Genomic DNA, 21108 nt, shown 5'->3' on the forward strand with positions numbered 1-21108 from the left:
GATCCCTGTCTCCATCCCCTTGGCACCCTGGGCACCCAGAGAGCCTCTTTTCCAGCTCTCTTTACCTCACCACTCCCTACCACCTCCCACCTGGAGGGCAGCAGGAGGGAGTGGGGAGGGGCCTGCCAAGCCCGGGGAAAGGTGAGAAACTAGTTGGCAGCGCTGGCATGGGGGCTCAGGCCTGTTTCATCTTCAGAGCCGGCTAATGAGAGCCAGAGGCGTTACTCAGATCGGCGGGCTGTGGGTGTGGGGTCTGGACGCCAGCGGTTCCGTGCCCTGGAAATCTGCAATCAGTGGCGCGTCTGTAGCCTGGACCCTAGACCCAGGAGGGGCTGCTAGCTGAGCCCCAGGCCCAGCCCTCTGAGTGCCCCCAAACAGCCCTGCTCCAGCCCTCTGGAAGTCAAGAGTGCTGGGCTCGGGTATTGCTTGACCCCAGATCTCCTGCGGCGGCAAGGCCTCAGTTTCCCAGTCCGTGCTAAGCGTGCTGTGAGCCCCGTGACCGGACAGGCCCTGCCAGTCCTCACGTCTGCATCCCGTTGTTTTCCGGCTTCATCGCAGGTTGGGACTTGGCCCCGCCAGCTTTACCCTGGTCTGGCTGCCGCGACCCTAGCCGACCGTCGGCGCGGCCTCCCCCAAAGGTCAGCAGCTTCCGCCTGCCCCGACCCCGGCGCCGGCTCAGCGCCCCCAAGCCGAGGAGGTGGGGAGCCGGGGCCGGCGTCGGGGAAGCGAAGCCAAGCCCTGCGGCGCCCGCCCGACCGGTTTAGCCGGGCCCACGGCGCGCAGTTCCTGCGGGCGCCCGGGGACCGCACCTTGTACACCCCACAGCGGCCACACGGGGAGCCCCAAGGACTCCAATCCGCGTCACCCCCAGAGGCCGCGGGCGGCTGGCGCAGGGTGCGCCTCGCCCGGGCGCCGGCGCGGGGCGCGCTGGTTGCCATCCTCAGCAGTCTGGCAGGCGCGGACGGGGCCCGGGCCGCTGTCCGCCGGAGCGCCCTGAGATTGCAGTCCGCGCGCAGAGGGGACCCTGGCATCCGGGAGCCCAGGCCCACCCAACTCCACCGCCTGTGCATGGGCCTGCGGCTGTTCCGGGGAAGGGGGGCCTGCGCACAGCGGGACAGTTAGCCCCAGCGAAACCAACGAGTCTTAACCTGCCAGCAGGAGGGCAGGGGGGCGGCGGCCCGGAAGGCGGGGGAGGCGGTGGCTCCGTTACGGCCTCGCCCCCGAGAGGGACCCGCCTCAGTTCGGCCGCCCACGCGCCGCGCGCCCCGCCCCGCCCCACCCCGCCCAGCGCAGCCAGCCCGGAAGTAGCCGGCCGGCCAGAGCGCCAGCGGCCGCTGGGTCAGGCAGGGTGAGAGCGGCCGACCCGTTACCGCGGGCGCCAGGGCGGTGCTGTGGCTTCGGTACCGGCTGCGGGCAGGCGGCCTAATGAGCTCTCGGCACGCACCTCTGCGCCAGCTGCCTGCCCGGCACCCCCACCCCTGCTCGCCAGCCCTCTTCCCCCCGGGGACCCAGGCGGCCCGCCCTAGCGTCACCCCCGAAACCTCTGGGTTTCATCTCGGGACCCGGGTGCGGGGTCCCCGCTGGCCTCTGCGCGTGGCCGAGGGCGGTTGGGATCTGCTAGGCGGCCCTGGGGTGACAGTGGCCCCTTCGGGGTTGGCGCAGGGGCTCGCGCGCCCTCTGGCGGCCCTGGGGCCCCGCGCGTCTCCAGGCCGCACGTCTGATCCTCCCTCGCTCTTCTGCAGGGACTTGCGTGCCTGACCATGGGGCCCACGAGCCGAGAAACCTGGGCCCAGCGCCTGGGCACCTTCCGGGCCAGCCCGTCCACCTTCATGGCAGGTCCTGAGGGTGAGGATCTGGGTCGTCACCTGCTGAGCGACCTGAGGAATGAGAAGCTGAGCGAGCCGACTAAGGTAGGCCCTGCGTGTGACCCGTGTCCTGGCCCAGGTGGTCCCTTCAGCCAGCCGTGCCCTTAACCTCAGCTTCGTGATTCCCACCCAGAACCCCCTATCCCCAGGTTTCCTTGCTGTCTCTGAGCTTGGAGTACCCAGCCCAGCTGTGGCCGGACGCTCCTGCGGCCGAAGCAGCCGCCACCTCCCTGTTGGATACCCTGGTCCTTCTACCCCCGCGGCCCTCGGCTCTGCGGCGGCCCCTTCTGCTGGCGGCCACCACAGCCTTGGCGGCAGGAGGTGCGCTGGGCCGCTCCTCGGGAGCCTCCCGCCGGCTCTTGCCCCTGCTGCTGGGCTTGGCCTCGGGCCGCGATTTGGGGAGAAGCTTTGGCCCTGCTTCGGAACAGCGCCCCCTGCAGGCCACAGCGTGGGAGTGCCTGCGGGAGCTGGAGAGCTGCAAGCCTGGGCTGCTGGGGGGCTGTCTGGGGCTGCTGCGGGGCCTGCTGGGGCAGGAGGGCGCTGTACAGCCACTCAGCCTGCTGCTGGCACTTGCCCTGCGAAACGCCTTGGTGATACAAGCCAGAGCCAGGGCTGGCCTGCAGGGCCTGCTCGTGGCTGGGGACTGTCCCACTGAGGGTTGTCCCTGGAACTGGATGCTAGCTGAGAAGGGTGATGCCCACCTTCAGCCCCAGGCACCCAGTTGGCCAGCAGCTGAGGAGGGGGAGTGTTGCCTTGCCACGCTGGAGCTCAGTCCTGAGGAGGCCCGGGAGCTGCGGGCTGCCGTGGCCCAGCTTCTGGACGCCTCCTACCTGCTCACTCCTGTGGCCCAGGCCCAGCTTCTGTGGCTGCTGGGCTGGGCCCTGCGGGGTCTTCGGGGACAGCCACCAGTGCTCTTCAAGCCACAGCTGGTACGGCTGCTGGGCACAGCACAGCTGACGCTGCTGCACGCTGTTCTGGCTCTGAAGGCGGCCTTTGGTGAGGCACTGTTCACAGCCCAGGATGAGGCCTTGCTGCTTCGCCGGCTCACCTTGGCTGCCCAGCACCCGGCCCTGCCCCTGCCCACCCATCTCTTCTACCTGCACTGCCTCTTGAACTTCCCTGAGAACTGGCCGCTGGGCCCCGCAGGCGAGGAGGCTGCCCCGCTATTGCTGGGGTCCCAGCTATGCCGTGGTCTCCTGCCCAGTCTCCTGCATGACCCGATGGACCTCCTGGCCCGCCTGCATCTGCTGTGCCTCCTCTGTGTGGAAGACGAAGAAAAGGAGGAAAAGGGCCAGGATCAGAGCCCCCGGCGGTACCTGGAGGAGCTACTGGCTGGCCTGCGGCAGAGGGCAGCCCTGGATGGTGGCCCCCGGGCCTTAGCCACTCTCTGCTTCCAGGCCTCCTACCTCGTTGCTCGCTGCCTGGCCGGGCAACCTCTGGTGCTGACACGGTTGACCCACGGACTGGCCCAGCTGTACCGAGCCCGGCCTGCACTGGCTCCCCATTTCGTGGATCTCTTGGATCGGGTGGGCCCTGAGCTGGGGCAACCCTTAAAGGTGGTCTTGCGGCAGGAGGTGGTGTCCGGGCCAGGCAGGGATGAGGCCCTTCGTTGGCACCTGCAGATGCTGGCAAGGGTGGCAGATGGGGATGCCCAGAGTGCCACCCTCGGCTTCCTGCAGGCTGCAGCTGCCCGCTGCATGGACTGGGGCCTCCAGCAGGCCCTCCTGCAGGTCTGCCGGGCCCTGCTGCGGGCAGGTGTTGGAGGAGGCCTGGCGGACTTGCTGCAGGCCCTGGCCAGGCAGCTGGAGGACCCTGATGGGCGGGACCACGCGCGCCTCTACTACATCCTCCTGGCCCATCTGGAAGAGCCCAAGCTGGGGGTGGCCCTGGGCCCCTCCCTTGCCGCACCTGCACTGGCCTCTTCACTGGTGGCCGAGAACCAGGGCTTTGCTGCAGCGCTGATGGTGCAGGAGGCCCCGGCCCCGATTCGGCTAAGCGTGGGTCCCCATAGAGCCAAGGGCCCGGTCCCAGTGCTGCAGCTCCAGGTGGAGGTGCTGGAACAGGTGTATTCTCTGGAACTGCGCTTCCATGTGGAAAGACAGCTCTATGCACCCTTGGGGGCTGTGCACGTGCCCTGCCTGTGCCCCGGCCGCCCTGCCCGCCCTCTGCTGCTGCCTCTGCAGCCCCGACGCCCAGCTCCCGCGAGACTGGCTGTGCGCGCCCTGTACACCACACCCAGCGGCCTCACCTGCCATGCACACCTGCCACCCCTGCTTGTGAACTTCGCTGACCTCTTTCTGCCTTTCCCCCAGCCCCCCGAGGGGGCCAAGCTGGGCTTCTTTGAGGAGCTCTGGGCCTCTTGCCTGCCAAAGGGCACCGAGAGTCGCTTGTGGTGCCCTCTCGGGTCACATGGGCTGGAGGCCTTGGTGTCCCGCCACCTAGAGCCCTTTGTGGTGGTGGCCCAACCCCCGACCAGCTACCTTATAGCCATCCGTCTGCCCCCAGACTCACGGTTGCTGCTGCGGCTGGAAGCAGCCCAGGCGGACGGAGTGCCCGTGGCCCTGCGGACTGATGACTGGGCTGTGCTGCCTCTGGTGGGGGATTACCTCCGGGGGCTGTCAGCGGCTGGCTGAGCCCCAGGGCCGGGCCAGGTAGGAGCAGGACTGCGGCCTTTGCGGGCTCTTGCCTGAGAAGGGCTGCTGAGAGCCAGGATACAGCCCCGTAGCTCCTTTCTGTAAAAACAAAACAAAACAACCCCCCCCTATTTTTGCTAACAATCCTCACTGGTTTGTTTTCTTTTGGGCCCTGGTTGGGGGAAGGCACACTGGGGTGGGGGTCAGAGGCTCCAGGAAAGCTTCCAAGCTAGGAAGCCCCAGACTGCAGGGCATGAAAGTTCCTTCCTGCCCGGATATACTAGGATTCTCTAGAATCCCTGCCCAAGAGGCAGGATAAAAAATATCCACATTTTTGCTTCCCAGAGAGGGAAAAGCCTTGCTCAAAGCCACCCAGCAATTTAGGAATGAGAGTGAAGCTGGACTTAGGCCTCCTGACCTGTGAGCCAGTGCTTTTCAACTCCAGAGGTTTGCAGGGTCTCTGCACAGGGAGCTCAGGCTAGACAGGACGAGGGACCAATGGGCAGAAACAGAGGAGGCTGCAGCGGCCTGGTGGCCCCTTCCTCTAGAGCCCGTGAGCCACAACTACTGAGCCCACGCGCAACAACTGCTGAAGCCCACACTCTGCAACGAGAAGCCACTGCGATGAGAAGCCCACGCACCGCAATGAAGAGTAGCCCCCACTCATCGCAACTAGAGAAAGCCCGCGCAGCAACAAAGACCTAACGCAGCCAATAAATAAATAAATAAAAGAACAACATTACTCATTAAAAAAAAAAGATGATAGAATATTGTATCCAACAATAGAAGAATACATGTTCTCAAGTGCACATGGAACATCCACTGTGACCACATTTTGGGCCATAAAACACACCTTAACAAATTTAAAAGAACAGAAATCTGCTTTTGGACCACAATGGAATTAAAGTAGAAATCAATGACAGAATGATAGCTGGAAAATTCCCAAATATTTGGAGATTAAGCAACATACTTCTGTATAACACATGGGTCAAAGAAGCCCCATGAGAAAATTTAAAATATCCTGAACTAAATGAAAATGAAAATACAACCTGTCAAAATCTGTGTGATTCAGTGAAAGCAATACTTGGGAGTGAGGTTTGTGGCATTAAATGAATATATTAGAAAAGAAGAAAGATACAAAAATCAATAATCTAACCTTTTACTTTAGGTTACTAGAGAAAGAAGAGTAATATGAGCCTACAGCAAGTAGAGGAAGATAAATAAAAATTAAAGCAGAAATCAGTGAAATTGAAAGGAGGAATTCAACAAAGAAAATCGATGAAACCAAAAGCTGGTTCTATGAAAAGATCAGTAAAATTGATAAGCCTCTAGCTAGGCTAACTAAGAAAAAAAGAGAACACAAATTATTAATACCAGAAATAAAAGAGGGGACATCACTACTGAGCCCATGGACATTAAAGGGATAATAAATATGAACAATTCTGTGCCCACAATCTGATGAATGAAATGGACCAATTCCTTGAACAACACAAAGTAACAAAACTTACACAAAGGAAAATAGATAATCTGAATAGAGCTATACCTCGAGAAAGTGAATCAATAATTAATAGTTACAATGGTTAATACTGTATATTGTTAACATATAATAAATATGTGAGGTGACACATCAAATCATCATGATGTACACTTTAAATATCTTACAATTTTGTCAGTTATACCTCAGTAAAGCTGAAAAAAAAATCTCTTAAAATGAACAACAAAAATTAGTGAAAATCTCCTAAAAAAAAAAAAAGCAACAGTCCAAGATGGTTCCCTGGTGAATTCCTCTTGTGAAAAAACATTTCAGAAACAATAACAATTCCTTACAATCTCTTCCAGAAAATAGAAGCAGAGGGAACACTTCCTAATTCATTCTGTGAGACCAGCATTATCCTAATACCAACACCAGATAAAGACATCACGAGAAAGGAAACTACAGATCAATATCACTCATGAACATAGGGGCAAAAATCCTCCACAAAAAAATATTAGGAAATTGAATTCAATATACATAAATGTATGCTAACACTAAAAGAATAAACAATGGAAAGATGAACTAAAATATTTAAAAGATCACATAGGGCAGGAGAGAACTGTTTGCAAGGAAGAGGAACAGATACTAGGTTTCTCTAAATCTTACTTTGTAGTTTGACTTTGGAAATGTAAATAATCACATAAAGTAAAAGTAAATCTTTTAGGGCTTCCCTGGTGGCGCAGTGGTTGAGAGTCTGCCTGCCAGTGCAGGGGACACGGGTTCGAGCCCTGGTCTGGGAAGATCCCACATGCCGTGGAGCAACTGGGCCCGTGAGCCACAATTACTGATCCTGCGCGTCTGGAGCCTGTGCTCCGCAACAAGAGAGGCCGCGATAGAGGCCCGCGCACCGCCATGAAGAATGGCCCCCTCTCGTCTCAACTAGAGAAAGCCCTCGCACAGAAACGAAGACCCAACACAGCCATAAATAAATACATACATACATACATACATACATACATACATACATAAAAAAAAAAAAAGAATCAACAGCTTTCCTGAAAACTATGGCCTACAGGCCAAATCCAGCCCACTGTGGTTTTTTTTGTTTGTTTGTTTTTTTCAGCCCACTGTGTTTTTGCAAATAAAGTTTTATTGGAACACATCCATGCTTATTTATTTACATATTGTCTGTGGCTGTTTTTATGCTACAATGACAAAGCTGAGTACTTGTGTCAGAAACCAAATGTGAGAGGTTCACCAACCTCTGCTATAGATAAATAATAATCAGAATGTAAAAAGAAAAAAAGAAAAAAAGGATCTTGTTTGTAATAGAAACAATATAAGCTATCTAGGAATAAACTTTAAAATATGTATAAAAGAAGAAAACCCCACAGCCGTACGGATAAGACATAAAAGGAGACAAAAATAAATTGTATTATGTATCTTATGCTTGGTAGAAAATGAAAGCAAAACTCTAATCTGTCAATACCCTCCAGCCAAAGACCACCAGGCACACATCTGTAGTTACTAGTTTTGCAGTGTGGGGTATCTCAGTAAGAAGGCATTACGAAGGATTTCTAGGATTTGGGCTTGTGTTGGGGATATGAGGGAGGGTTTAAAGAAGTAGGACTTTTCTCTGGATTGGATGTCAGCAAGTGGGAGTGTTTCTATGATGGGATATGTTAACAAATCTTAACTATACGGAGGCTAAAGCTGCAATTGGTAAAGTAGCAACAGAAACATATTATCCAAGATAGAGGGATTTTCATTATTTTTGTGTGTTGGACAATATTTGTGTCTTTGTCAGTGTTCACATAATTACAGAATGATCTTGTTTTTGTTTTGATCCTTCACATCACAGAGTGACCTTGTCTGATGTCTATGTTCTGTGAAATTGTTCATGTTCAACAGAACACCAAGGCCAGCTCCTGGATGTCCAAGGATGTTTTTCTCTTTCTCAAATCTATAAATTAAATGCAATCTTAATGTTAATTACCAGTTATGTATGGGTTCGTTTTATGAGAGTACTTGCCAAAATCTATTTAAGTTAGGTATCTGGACAAATAAACATTAAAGAAGAGTTAAGAAATCAAAAGGAAAGAGTACTGCAAAAACTAGACATAAAAAGAAAAGGCTGGGGCTTCCCTGGTGGCGCGGTGGTTGAGAGTCCGCCTGCCGATGCAGGGGACACAGGTTTGTGCCCCGGGCAGGGAAGATCCCACATGCCACGGAGCGGCTGGGCCTGTGAGCCATGGCCGCTGAGCCTGCGCGTCCGGAGCCTGTGCTCCGCAACGGGAGAGGCCACAACAGTGAGAGGCCCGCGTACCACAAAAAAAAAAAAAAAAAAAAAAGAAAAGAAAAGAAAAGGCGGATATATTTGACTACAAAAAATAAACGTCTTCTCTGTAATAAAAATGACCAATACAGAAGTTTTTAAGACAAACTCGGGTAAAATATTTTCAACACATTTGAGGAAGGGTTGTTATCCCTAGTTAAACACACACACACACCAAGACAAAACAAAACACTCTCTACCAGTCAATATATAAAAAGTGAACTCTTAGGGATCGTTTTAAAATAAAAATATACTATCGGAAAAAATTTTTCAAGAAAAAAATCTGGGGCTCGAACACAGAGAGGCGGTATTGCAGAGGAGCTTCAGAGAAGCCTACGCTTCCCAGGAGGCTCTGCGCTGACTGCCCCAGGCCTCCCGACAGGCTCCGCGCGCTTTACGCGCCAGCTTTGGCCTTAGCCCGCGAGCAACGGGGTCGCGACGGACAATGGAAAGCAGCGACGGGGAAGCCGTCGACAAGCGCCGCGTCCACCTGCGCCCTGTTACGCTGCGCGATCCCGCCCCCGCCTTGCTGCATCTTCTGCCCTGCGAGGTTCTGGTTAACCGGCCCGCCCCCGTGGGGCTCTTCTTCACCCCGGCCATCCGCCAGGGTCCCGACGGTAAGCACGCTCGGCTGGACTACGACTCCCGGCAGCCCCCGCGCCGGCGCCGCGCTCTCCTCCGCGAGGAGCTGCGCGAGGGCTTCCGGGGATCGTGGTCCACCGAAGGTGGAGGGAGGGCGGCTACCGGGCTTGCTCCGCTAGGCCTGGATCAGACCCTCACTGGGGCCCTTCTCCTGCCTCCTCCAGGACTGGAAGTGTCGTTCCGGGGCCGCAGTCTACGCGGCGAGGAGGTGGTGGTGCCGCCCGGCCTCGTGGGATATGTGATGACAGAAGAGAAGGGAGAGGTGTTGCTCGGGGAGCAGGACTTCTCGGAGGGTTTGGAGGATGACGAGCAAGAGCGGGAACTGGTGGAGCCCCCGGAGGCGCTGGAGCGCGACTTCGTGAGCACGGGGATATAGGGTTGCAAGGGAGCGCGGGTGGGAGCGGCGGCCCAGATGCTGAGCCGGGGCCCCTTCCCCAGGACCGCTTTATCGGAGCCACAGCCAGTTTCAGCAGCTTCACCCTGTGGGGCCTGGAGGCTATCCCCGGTCCCGATGCCAAAGTGCGTGGGGCCCTAACCTGGCCCAGCCTCGCTGCAGCGGTGAGTACATGGATGAGCCCCCTCCCTCCCAGACCCCATCCAACCCCCCCACCCCCCGCCCCTTCAAGGTGGTTTTCTAAGTTGTCCAGAATCTTGCCTCTGAGTGAATCTGGGGGCTTCGGGGCTGGGGAGAACAATGGGGCAGATGGAACCTGGGTCTGACTGGAGGATTAGACTGGGTAGGGGCAGCATGGCTTCCCCACCACTCTTCTCTGGCCTTCTAGAAGGGCTATGATTTTGAGCAGCTGGGTCTCTCCCGAGGATCTGGGCCACCCAGTCACTATACTGCAGAAATCCAATAGCAGAGGTGATTCCTGTTGCAGATTCACGCACAGGTACCCGAGGACTGAGAACCAGAGCTTGAAATTGAAAGCCACCGATCCCTTCACCCCAGTAAACCCTTCTTCAATTTGGAGCCTGATTCCGTCACCCCAATAAAGGAGCTCTTCACAGAACACCTGTAAGTTTGCCAGCACCTTGGAGTCAGCACTGCCCATTTTCCCACAAGGACCTTTCACAGCTCTGACCTATAGAAACAATTTATTGCCAGGGGGCAGTGGGGCAAGAGAGGGCAGAATTCTGCAGCCAGTTCCCACCCCACCCCACCCCCAGCTCCTACTTTACAAAAGAAATTTGTACAGCCACCAGTCCTCTATACAAGCCACCCGCACCCCCCATCTCACTGTACACAGCTGCCTGGCTCCCTCTGGTCCCTGGTTCACAGCAGGCCTGGGCCTGCAGCCAGCTGACCTTGGAGTTGACCTGAGCCCTGAGCTCGCCTTGGGGCTAAGCACCAGTAGGCCTTTACCAGGCCTGTCCTCTCCTTGTGGAGGTGTCCTCAGCCCTCTTTCCCTTGGCGTGCCTCTTGGAGACCCCAGCGGGGCAAGGATGGGCTGTCAGCGCCAGTTCTGCTGGCTTTGCTGGCATTGCCACGGGCACTGCCTGGTCACCATTTTCCCCTCTTGCTCCAGTCTTTGGGAGTGAAGTGCAGACACTTGGAGTCGATCCGAAGAAGCCGCTTGAGCATAGCCCGTTCGTGCCCATCCACGATGTCCTCCGACAGTGTGAGGATATACTGGCCCTGGACAGGAGATGGGGCCAGGCAGGTCAGCCCACGCGGGGCCTGCTCTCCGCACCCCTACACACACGTCTCCCCCTGCCTGCCTGCCTACCTTGTAGTAGTTGATGAGGTTGAGGTACTGTAGAGTGGAGATGACATCCTCCTTCTTGATGCTGGTAATTTCACTGATCTCACTGTGGGAGGGCAAAGATCAGGTCCCCTGGGGGCCTACATCTCCACCCCAGGCCCCCAGTAGCCCGAAGAGTGAGAAAGCCCAGGAACAGACAGGTCATGCCATGCACCCCCGGGCAGGCAGGGCCAGGCTCACTTGATGGTGATCTGCGGCCTCTCTCCGCTCTCTGACTTCAGCCCCATCAAGATCTCCAGAATGGTCTGGGACCAGTAGCTTCGGTAGGATAGGAGGCCAAGATCCGAGAGGGGCTTCTCAGGGGTCCCCGTTTTCCCTTCCACTTTGGAGAGTTCATAGCCTAAAGCAATGGAGCAGGAAGGGGTGGGTAAGCAATCACAGCGTTATGCAACCATCGTTTAGGAATGCAGGTTGCAGAGGTAGACTGCATGGCTCCCATCCTGGGCCTGCCATGTGGTAGTTCTGTGCCTCAGTTTCCTTGTAAGGGAATAGTGAGCGTACTGTTCACCTGTGTGCTGAGGGCACTGAGAGAAGTAGCTACAATCAACTAGAAGCCAGTGAGGGCTTACAGGTGGGATGTGGGGAGTGCAGAGAAAATGGTTTGTGTAAAGTGCATGCCTCCAACTTGCCTCAGTCATACCAGACTCTGCGCCTGGATACGTGAAAAGAGGGGAAGACCCCACCTCTGGTCCAGGCCTGAGGATGCTTGCATTCTCAGTCAAATCAGTCCGCCGGCTGTGACCTGAGAAGCATTAGCTGCTCTAAGACCAGGCTGGCCTGACTGGATGGCTGGGAGGAAGCAAGGAGAAGGGCGCCAAAGCACTTCCCAAGTCAGAGGGAGGCCATTCCTCAGCAGTAGCTACCTCTCCAGTGGCTCTCTCCCTCCCATTCTGACTGCTCTGCCCTCCTCTACCCTGCTGACCACTGGGCACTGGCAGGCAGTTCCTGGTGAGACCCTCAGGCCCTGTGAAACCCTGAGCGGTTTCACATCTCTTGGACAGTATTCATTTCCCCATCAGGGCCCTGAGATGTCTCCACTACTTCTAGAAGCCCTTTATCCCCAGTCATAACGAGCCTTGTGTTGGATCGTAGCCCTTTCTGCTTTCCCCCGATTCATCTTTATTAGCCAGTCTGACCCTCTTGCCCAACTTCCTGTGACTTCCACCAAGCAGCCCGGTGGGGAGGACAGAGAGGCTAGTGCTTTGGAGGAAGGAAGCATGGCAGAGGGAGGGGCTCACTTGAGTTCTTATTCACCTTTGCGGGGAGGCGCATGCAGAGTCCTGACGGATCAACTGGAGGCCACACCTGCCTCCTCAGCTGCAGGAACTCCCAGCCCCTCCCAGTGAACACCGACCCACCCCCTGGAGCTGCCCAGAACGGTGCTTCTAGTGTCCTGTCTGCTCCTGCCGGGCACAGCTGAGCACATTTCCTTGGTGGCCCCACACACATCCCATCTCCACTGAGGTCTGAGCTCCAAGGCCTAGACTGACTTTCAGCAACCTTCTGCTCTTCAGGCAGAAGGTTCCCTGAGGATGTGACCCCATCTTGGCATCTTTCTATACCAATAAAATTTCTCAGAACATGACGGTGATCAAGTTAAGCCTCCAAGTCTTCACCAGACAGCTAAGCTCCCTCCTTACCTCCCGGGTCAGAGCTTGGTTATCCCAAGGGTGCAGTGAGTGGTGAGTTGAATGGAATGAGGGTAAGAGGCTGGGAAGCAAGAGGGGGCCTTGGGGGCTAATGAAGACTTCATGTCTGATGAGGGGCAGAGGCCAGATCCCTGTGAGTCATGTTTGACGTGACATCTGCTGTCCCCAAGGCTCAGAGAACAAGCAGGGAAATGAACCACAGGCCCTTGCCCAGGAACGTGTATAGCCGCACAGGACCAGACAGCTGAGCAGGAGTGGCTCACTCGGCCTCTGCCCATGCCCTGGGCAGGAGCAGACAAGTCAGATTTGGGATAAGTTGAGTGGTACTTAGAACCTTGGCCAAGGAACTCTGAGGGGCTGAAAACCTAGCCCAGACGAACAGGGCAGTCACCCCAGAACAGAGAGAACCTTGGGAGAGTCTCATCTTTTATTTCTAGCCAGTTCCGCTGGTGACTGGACTGCACAGCCAGGGCTGAGAACACAGCAACCCGACATGTCTGTGTGCAGCATCTGTGCGTGAGACAGCGATGGGGCCTGGGCCTCCCAGGACCTGCCCCCAGCCCCCGGCCAGCAGCACAGGTACTCACTGAACTCGATCAGCAGCTTGCCGTAGCCCCGGCGCTGGTAGGGAGGCAGAGTCAGGATGCATGCCACGTTGTAGTCTTCTGTGGATTCCTTTTCCTGGAAAAGAGGGGCAGGTGAGTGTGAGGGAAGGGACCTAGCTCAGGGCAGGACTGAGGAACAGCCTGGATGAGCACTCACCTTGGAGAAGTAGCCCACGATGTGGAAGCCCTTGCAGTCATACTCCGTCATGACGTAGAAGAGGAAAGGGTCTGTGTCATAGTACAGTGTCTTGTGGTCGAGGAAACACTTAGCCAGAAGACACAGGTTCTGGGAGTAACTCTGCAAACGAAAAGGTCTGTCACCACCCTGGGTACCCAGCCTTGAGCATGGCCATTGGGCCAGGGTCAGCCTGAAGGTTCTTTGTCCCCCAGGCTGATAGGTGAGGAGCCTTCCTCCCTGGGGCCTGACCCAGTCCATCGGTCGCTGTGTCCGGTGCACGGGCCCTTCTTAGTGTCCAGGAGCCCACGTTTCAGCTGTGTGATGGTGTTCAAGCACCCGCCCCCCGGTAAGTTGGGCAGGTCTACTCCTGCTCTCCATACCCCATCTAACTCTGGCCTGGAAGCCTCCACTGCCCTCTGCCACAGTTACCAGTCAACAAACTGATGTGTCCCCACGAAGAAAGACTGACCAAGGATTATGAGAAAAGCTCTGCCTGTGTGACAGTCTTAGGAAACTGGTTGTCAAAAAAACAACACTCTGCAACCCACAGTCACACCTCTTGAGAACTGATCTGCTCTTCTACAAGGGGGTAAATAATTCTGGAATTTGACAAAATAACTGCCTCAAGGGCTGCTCCAGCAAAATTATTAATCTTGCTACTTTACTTCTATTCTCACAACTTTCCTGCATTTCAGATTTGGCTTTTCAAGCACCTGCTGGGCGGCCATTTGGATACCCAAGCCCACACTTGATACAGTTAACAGTGGTTAAAGCAGCGTCTTCCTCTCAAGTCCCCCCGGCACCCAAGCAAGAGCTGTCCCCTGCCAATCTAGGTGACTGCCTCTCCCTCCCCGCCCTCCAGGCCCCAAGAATGGAGGCATTTCCCTTTTAGAGGTCCCTCCAGGTTACGCCCTTCTTCCTCCCCACAGCCAGGCTAAGGCAGGTTTGCAGCCCCAAACCTGTAGTGTCCCCACTTCCCAGCTGACCTCAATCCCACCACCTGACCTCAATCCCACCACCTGAGCTCTGTCCCATGTAAGACAGCCTTGCCTCATCCTGTCTGCCCTCCAGCCAGAAAAAAGGATCTTCACCTTTTACACTGTCTCTGCACAGTTTTTTTTACAAATTGAAGGTTTGTGGCAACCCTGCATTGAGTCTATCAGTGCCATTTTTCCAAAAGCATGTGCTCACTTCATGTCTGTATCACATTTTCATAATTCTTGCAATAATATTACAAACTTTTTCGTTATTATATTTGTTACGGTAACCAGTGATTCTCAATGTTACTACTGTAATTGTTTTTTTAGACACAGTGCTACTGCACGCTTAACAGACTACGGCATAGCGTAAAGTAACTTTAATATGCTTAGGGAAACCAAAAAAATTGGTGTGACCGCTTTATTTCGATGTTCACCTGATTGCGGTTGTCTGAAACTGAACCCGCAGTATCTCTGGAGTCAGCACCCATTCCTGCCCTTCAGAACCCACTGCTTGTGTCACGGCTCAAAGGTTACCTCCTCTGTGAAGCTTTGCTGTCCACCTCTTCTGGATCCTGATAACCCACCCTTTGTGTTTCATGACACGTATCACACTGGGATCTATGCAGCCATTAGCACGTCTGTTTCCCCCTGTGAGCTCTCAGCAGAGATTTTGTCTAATTCACCTTGTACAATATCTCCCACCACCTGCCCTACAGCAGGAATGCAGTAAATGGGGTGAACACATCTGTTAGCCAGAATGGTCAGTGTTTTCCTGAGCTGGAAGAAGCTGCTCACTTGACTCCCTCAGACTCCCGGTGACAAGGACTCCCCGCTGCCCCTCAGCCACTGACCTTGTTCTTACGTCCATCGATCTCAAAGAAGGAGATGGTGCCCTTTCGGTAAATCTCGTTGCCTGGAGGATGTCGCAGGTCACACTTGGTCTGAGGAAGAGAGGAGAATTAGGGGCGGGGGTGGGGGATTGCTAGGAGGGTGGCCTCCTGAGACCCCTCATACCAAGTGACGCTGCAGACACTTGAGGCTTCGGCCGTACTTGAGGCAGAACTCGCAGAGGTAGAGGACGGGCAGCGTGGTGAGCTCCTGTGGGTATGGAGAGAAGTACCAGGGCTTGAGGCGGTGCCGGCCCAGCTCAATGCACTCGATGTTCTTCATCCGGGTGACGATGTCGTCGTGGCTCCGGTCAGACACCAGGCTCCCAGTCATGCGAGGAGCTGACGGTATTCCATCTGAGCTGTCCTGCGAGTCCTGCCCAAGGCCGGTGGAACACACCAGGTTACAGGAGACAATTCAAGCAGGGCACTTTACAGCTCACAGCCTTTCCACAGGTTTCCTTGTTCAAACCTAACAGCAAACCTATTGGGGGAGGTACTAAAATCCCCACTTTCCAGTTAAACCAAGACTTAGAAAGTTTTCATTTGGAATGTAGAAAAGATCACCCAATGCCTGATCTGAACCAGCTCCGCCTCGCTCCCAGTCCCACCAATGCCATCTCTGCTCAGCGCCCCTTGTTCATTTTTAAACTAGTCGCTAAAGTCTCCGCCCTGCCTATGTCCCCTCCTTTTCACCCAGCTTCCCTCTTCCTCAGACCTACCTCATCAGTGCCCAAGCAATTCGATTTTCGCTTCCGCCCTGGCTGAGCTGCCACTGCCCTACGGGCTGATCCATTCTGCAGGTGAGAAAGTAGGAATAGAAGACATAGCTGTGAAATGAGCCCGAAAGGGGCTACCAGAGGTTAGAAGAAGGGAAGGGAAGAAGAGATGGTTTGGGGGGGGACTCACCTGGGGAAAAACTGAGGCTGGGGCTGTCTCGCTGGGCACTGGGGTCGCTGGTGAAACCACCTCCACCTTCCGTTTCTGCAGAGAGAAACCAGGACAGGTGGGTCAGAAGGTAGAGAAGGTGGGACCTGAGAGGAAAGCAAGGTCCCTGGAATTGCTGAGGGTACCGTTGAGCGGTGGTTGGGCTGCAGGCAGGAGCTGGAGGAGAGCGGCTGGTCGGGCTCGCCGCCGGGAATGGCCTCCCGCTCCTTGGGCAGGTTGAAGCGGAGTGTGATCTGGACCGGGATTGGCAAGGTCTTCCCGCTGGCCTGGGCGGAGGCCGGCTGTAGAGATAGGTCCAGGGTCTTCCTCTGGGGCGGGGTTGGTGGTGGGATCAGGAAGGGGAGTAGGGCCCCCTCAGCATGGAGTGATCAAACCCCACCCTCTGCCCTTTCAAGGACACAGGAACAGCCACTGGACTCTGGAAACTACATCTGCAGTTTGGCCCCCATCCTTCACAAGCTGAAGCCAGGGTGGGAGGGCACAGCCTCCAGCCCATCCAGGAGCCACTGAGGCCAAGAGATTTGAAAAGTAGGAGGCAGGAGAGAGGAGGTGAAGCAGGGGACCTACTCACCACCTCTCTCTCTGGAGAGCCGGGGCGGGACCCAGGAAGTCCGTTCTTGGTGGGGGTCTTGGCCTCTTTCTTGGGGAACTGGATCTTCTTTAGGTCCAGCCGCTCGTGGGTCACCCATTCATCCAGGCGTTTGTTGACTGCAGCAGTGGGGATGGCTCAGGAAGGAGTGCCAGAGGCTGCCCCGCAACCCTGCGGCCCCACCTCATCCCGGCCCAGAACTCACAGTCAATGTAATGGACGTAGAAAAGCTTCCGGCCACTGATGTCCTTCACGCTCAGTATCTCAGCCAGGGCTGTGGGAACAGCAGAGGCAAGGGCCTTAGACAGACCAGGCCATGAGGCTCCACCCTCCTACGACCTGAACTCCACCACGAGGCCCGATTCCTAAGCCCCAGCACTTGAAACCGCTCGCTCAAGCCCCCGTTAGTCACCAAGTGCCATCCCCTCTCCAAGCCCTGCCCGGTCCCTCACAAACGGCTAAAAGCCACGCCCCTCCTGAGTATCTGCGCCCCGCCCGCTCCAGAATTCTAGAGGCCCCACCCCCTCCCCTGGGTTCGGTTGACTCTCCCCCGCCCCTCGCCCTCAGGTTCCTTAGCCCCGCCCCCCGACGTCACTCACGCCACTCATCTTCGTTGTCTTGGTTCCGCCGCAGCACGGGCAGGCGGCAGCCCTCGATTATCTCCCCCTGGGGAGACAGCGCGGCGCCAGGGTCGGCTACTGGGGGGCCTCGGGCTCTACCCACCTCCCCTGGCTCCCTCCGCCCCGCCCCGGGCACCGGACTCACCACCTCCGCCATCTTCCCTCCCTCCACTGCCACTTCCGGCCCCTCTGGGAGACGTCACTTCCGGGACTGAACACGTTGTAGGCCCAGGCCTCCCCGAAGCGGCTTTACGAGAGGACCCTTGAGAGACATCGCCGCCCAGCTTGCTGACGGAGCCGGCCCGTTTGGCTGCTGGGGGAATGGTGTGTTTTAAGCCTCAGGCCAGGTCCTGGGTGGAATCCCCACAACGTGCACAACGATTGGAGGAAAACTGAGTCCGTCACGTGACGCTCACTGGGTGCGACGCCGGTCACGTGGGACTGGTGTTAGTGCTTTGAGGGCGGCCGGGCTGGGGCGTCTCCTACTGGCGTAACGATGCGTCGCGGGGAGTGAACTGCGCGTGCTCGGCCGGGAGTTGGGGGGTGGGTCTGGAGAAGTGGCCAGGACTTGAAGGACTCAACGCGTCGCTAAGTTGTGGACTTCATTACTTAGGGCTGGGAGTCACGGAAGATTTATGGGTTTGTTGTTTTGTATAATAGGTTGCTAATTATAAGAGTAATTACAACATTTTTCATTTATACATTCAACAAGTGCTTAGTTATCGCCTACCATGTGCCAGGCACTATTCTAGGAGCCTGGAATACATCAGTGAATAAAATAATCTCCTCCTTCTGGAGCTTGCATTCTTGGAGGTTGGGAAGAAAAAAAGAGGGGTATAGATAACAAACAGTAAATATATTTTAAAAATAAATTATCTAGTCTATTAAAGAGTGATAAGTGTTTTGGTAAACCAAAAAAATAATAATAATAAACCTGCAAGGCGAAGGAAATGGGCAGGTAGGCAAACTGTGGCGTGCAGGCCAAATCCAACCCGCTGCTAGTTTTCCTACAGCCAGTGGGCTAAGAATGGTTTTTATATTTTTTAAAGCTTGGGGAAGTATCAAAAGAACATTTCATGACACATGAAAATTATGAAATTCAAATTTCAGGGTCTGTAAACAATGTTTTGTTGGAGCATAGCCACACTCATTCATTGACGTTTTGTCTATGACTCCATCCACATTAAAACTGAATAATTGGAACTTCCCTGGTGGCGCAGTGGTTAAGAAGCCTCCTGTCAACGCGGGGGACATGGGTTCCAGCCCTGGTCTGGGAGGGTCCCACGTGCCTCGGAACAACTAAGCCTGTGCGCCACAACTACTGAGCCTGCACTCTAGAGCCCACGCACCTAGAGCCCATGATCTGCAACAAGAGAAGCCACTGCAATGAGAAGCCTGTGCGTAGCCCCCACTTGCCGCAACTAGAGAAAGCCTGCGTGCAGCAACGAAGACCATAAATAACCATATGGTCCATAAATAACCATATGGAACCATAAACAAACAAACAAATAAATAAAATGGATAATTGGGACTCCTCTGGTGGTCCAGTGGTAAAGAATCTGCCTCACAATGCAGGGGATGCGGGTTCGATCCCTGGTCAGGGAACTAAGATCCCACATGCTGTGGGGAAACTAAGCCTTCATGCCACAACTACTGAGTTTGCGTGCCTCAACTAGAGCCTGCGAGCTGCAAACAACAGAGTCCATGTGCTCTGGAACCTGTGCACCACAACTAGAGAAAAGAAAAAAAGCCTGCACACCACAACTAGAGAGAAGACTGTGCACTGCAAGGAAAGATCCCGCATGCCGCAACTAAGACCCAATGCGGCCAAATAAATAAATATTAAAAAAAAAAGAAAAGAAGAAAGAAGGAACATGGACTTCTGTTTTCCAAATGTGTGTGCTATGGTTGTGCTTAAAATATCCAGATCCATCAAAATGATGGCTGAATTCAAGGTGGGGGTAAACAAGCATTTCGTCTAAACTGCACTAATGATGAGTCCGTGACCTTGAGGGCTGAAGATGTTTCTTCTGGATAAGAGCTCTCGGGCTGGTGTGTTTTTCAGCGCAGAGTTGTCATTGCAGGTGGGCTGTGACCAGGCCCATGGCCTTTGTGGAACATTCCCTGTCACAGTGTCATGGAAGCAATAACTAGTTCCCAGGAAAGACACCGAGCCAGGAAAGGGGCCGGAAGCTGAGTCCCACCAGGCTCAACAGCTCGCTCATTTGGGAAAACGGACTTGTGTTCTTTATATCTCAGGGGATCTAAAGGAAAACAAGTACCTAAGACAAAACTCAAATATTCAGAATGACACCTTTTCGGCCCAGTGAAGGCTTAAAAAAAAAAATTCAAGAACACAATTCATTTTCATCATGTCTGGTTTTCAGAGAGGGCTTTTTAAAAAGTGTATTTGCTGTATCCATTAAAATCATTTTCTACAAACGGTTACCATGAGCGGCACTTTCTGGGGTGGGACAGGTGAATGCTGTTGTGGGGATGGGGGAAACAAGGGAAGCAGGGGCCTGTCATAGAAGGGGGTCGTGGCTGTGGGAGAGAAGTTTCCATAGCGTAAACTTCATCCTACCAGCCGACGGGACTTTTATTCTAAGATAAGTGCATGAAGAATGGTTGCTGGTGTTGTTCTGGATTGACAAGGTGTTAATTTTTTGGTAGGTTGTAACTTTAAAAATAAAAAATTATTTGTGTTAAAAAAAAAAACCCCAAGGGCTTCCCTGGTGGCGCAGTGGTTGAGAGTCTCCTGCCAGTGCAGGGGACATGGGTTCGAGCCCTGGTCTGGGAGGAGCCCACATGCCACAGAGCAACTAGGCCCGTGAGCCACAACTACTGAGCCTGCACATCTGGAGCCTGTGCTCTGCAACAAGAAAGGCCGCAACAGTGAGAGGCCCGCGCACTGCGATGAAGAGTGGCCCCAGCTTGCCGCAACTACAGAAAGCCCTTGCACAGAAACGAAGACCCAACACAGCCAAAAATAAATAAATTAATTAAAAAAAAAAAAATCAAAGTGGGGGTAAAGACTGTTTGGCAGAGAGTCCAAGACTGCAGGCCCAGGTCTGGGAATCCTCAGCATGGATGGCAGCAAGGGCAGGAAAATGCCCGCTGGGCTAGGTGGTTGGCTGGTCCTCCCAGACTTCAGGGGGCACTCTCACAGAGGTGGGGGTGAGAGAAAGCCAGACTCTGTAGGGGTCGAGGAACTGGAAGCTGCACAAATACACAATTCTTTAGGGTAGTTTGAGTTTCCATGAAAAGTTAAAATGACTCTTAGAGGAAAACATAGGCAGAACACTATGACATAAATCACAGCAAGATCCTTTTTGACCCATCTCCTAGAGAAATGGAAATAAAAACAAAAATAAACAAATGGGACCTAATGAAACTTAAAAGCTTTTGCACAGCAAAGGAAACCATAAACGAGATGAAAAGACAACCCTCAGAATGGGAGAAAATATTTGCACATGAAGCAACTGACAAAGGATTAATCTCCAAAATATACAAGCAGCTCATGCAGCTCAATATCAAAAAAACAAACAACCCAATCCAAAAATGGGCAGAAGACCTAAATAGACATTTCTCCGAAGAAGATATACAGATTGCCAACAAACACATGAAAGAATGCTCAACATCATTAATCATTAGAGAAATGCAAATCGAAACTACAATGAGATATCATCTCACACCGGTCAGAATGGCCATCATCAAAAAATCTACAAGTAATAAATGCTGGAGAGGGTGTGGAGAAAAGGGAACCCTCTTGCACTGTTGGTGGGAATGTAAATTGATACAGCCACTATGGAGAACAGTATGGAGGTTCCTTAAAAAACTAAAAATAGAACTACCATACGACCCAGCAATCCCACTACTGGGCATATACCCTGAGAAAACCATAATTCAAAAAGAGTCACGTACCACAATGTTCCTT

General features: G+C 54.2%; 3 protein-coding genes across 11 annotated transcripts; 2 read left to right on the forward strand and 1 right to left on the reverse strand.

The window, feature by feature from the left end:
- Window positions 1-1302: 1302 nt before the first annotated feature.
- AP5B1 (adaptor related protein complex 5 subunit beta 1) lies at window positions 1303-7120 on the forward strand. Of its 4 annotated transcripts, XM_060105052.1 has the most exons (4): window positions 1366-1566; window positions 1743-1910; window positions 2015-4516; window positions 5047-7120. In XM_060105052.1, exons 1-3 carry the CDS (start codon window positions 1426-1428, stop codon window positions 4496-4498), a joined length of 2793 nt encoding a protein of 930 aa, XP_059961035.1. In that variant the 5' UTR covers window positions 1366-1425; the 3' UTR covers window positions 4499-4516; window positions 5047-7120. The 4 variants fall into 4 exon arrangements, with proteins under 4 accessions (XP_059961036.1, XP_059961038.1, XP_059961035.1 ...); XM_060105053.1 differs by lacking the exon at window positions 1366-1566 and adding an exon at window positions 1303-1348 and having other exon boundaries at window positions 2015-7120; XM_060105055.1 differs by having other exon boundaries at window positions 1354-1400; window positions 2015-7120.
- Window positions 7121-8688: 1568 nt separating this feature from the next.
- Window positions 8689-9964, forward strand: RNASEH2C (ribonuclease H2 subunit C). The gene is made up of 4 exons (XM_060103279.1): window positions 8689-8924; window positions 9114-9307; window positions 9388-9507; window positions 9831-9964. The coding sequence occupies exons 1-4, from the start codon at window positions 8753-8755 to the stop codon at window positions 9855-9857; spliced, it is 513 nt and encodes a 170-aa protein (XP_059959262.1). The 5' UTR covers window positions 8689-8752; the 3' UTR covers window positions 9858-9964.
- Window positions 9965-10079: 115 nt separating this feature from the next.
- KAT5 (lysine acetyltransferase 5) lies at window positions 10080-17522 on the reverse strand. 6 transcript variants are annotated; one of them, XM_060103277.1, is made up of 14 exons: window positions 17317-17522; window positions 17151-17217; window positions 16757-16825; window positions 16534-16670; window positions 16088-16270; window positions 15924-15998; window positions 15737-15811; window positions 15142-15225; window positions 14979-15068; window positions 13127-13267; window positions 12952-13045; window positions 10896-11055; window positions 10680-10761; window positions 10080-10588 (listed from the first exon to the last, which is right to left on the reverse strand). In XM_060103277.1, the coding sequence occupies exons 1-14, from the start codon at window positions 17326-17328 to the stop codon at window positions 10454-10456; spliced, it is 1404 nt and encodes a 467-aa protein (XP_059959260.1). In that variant the 5' UTR covers window positions 17329-17522; the 3' UTR covers window positions 10080-10453. The 6 variants fall into 6 exon arrangements, with proteins under 6 accessions (XP_059959260.1, XP_059959257.1, XP_059959256.1 ...); XM_060103274.1 differs by having other exon boundaries at window positions 10089-10588; window positions 15142-15390; window positions 17317-17521; XM_060103275.1 differs by having other exon boundaries at window positions 10090-10588; window positions 15142-15390; window positions 16088-16243; window positions 17317-17520.
- Between the last annotated feature and the right edge of the window lie 3586 nt (window positions 17523-21108).

Source organism: Mesoplodon densirostris, chromosome 7 (assembly GCF_025265405.1).
Source record: "Mesoplodon densirostris isolate mMesDen1 chromosome 7, mMesDen1 primary haplotype, whole genome shotgun sequence".
In the NCBI taxonomy this organism is placed as follows: Eukaryota; Metazoa; Chordata; class Mammalia; order Artiodactyla; family Ziphiidae; genus Mesoplodon; species Mesoplodon densirostris.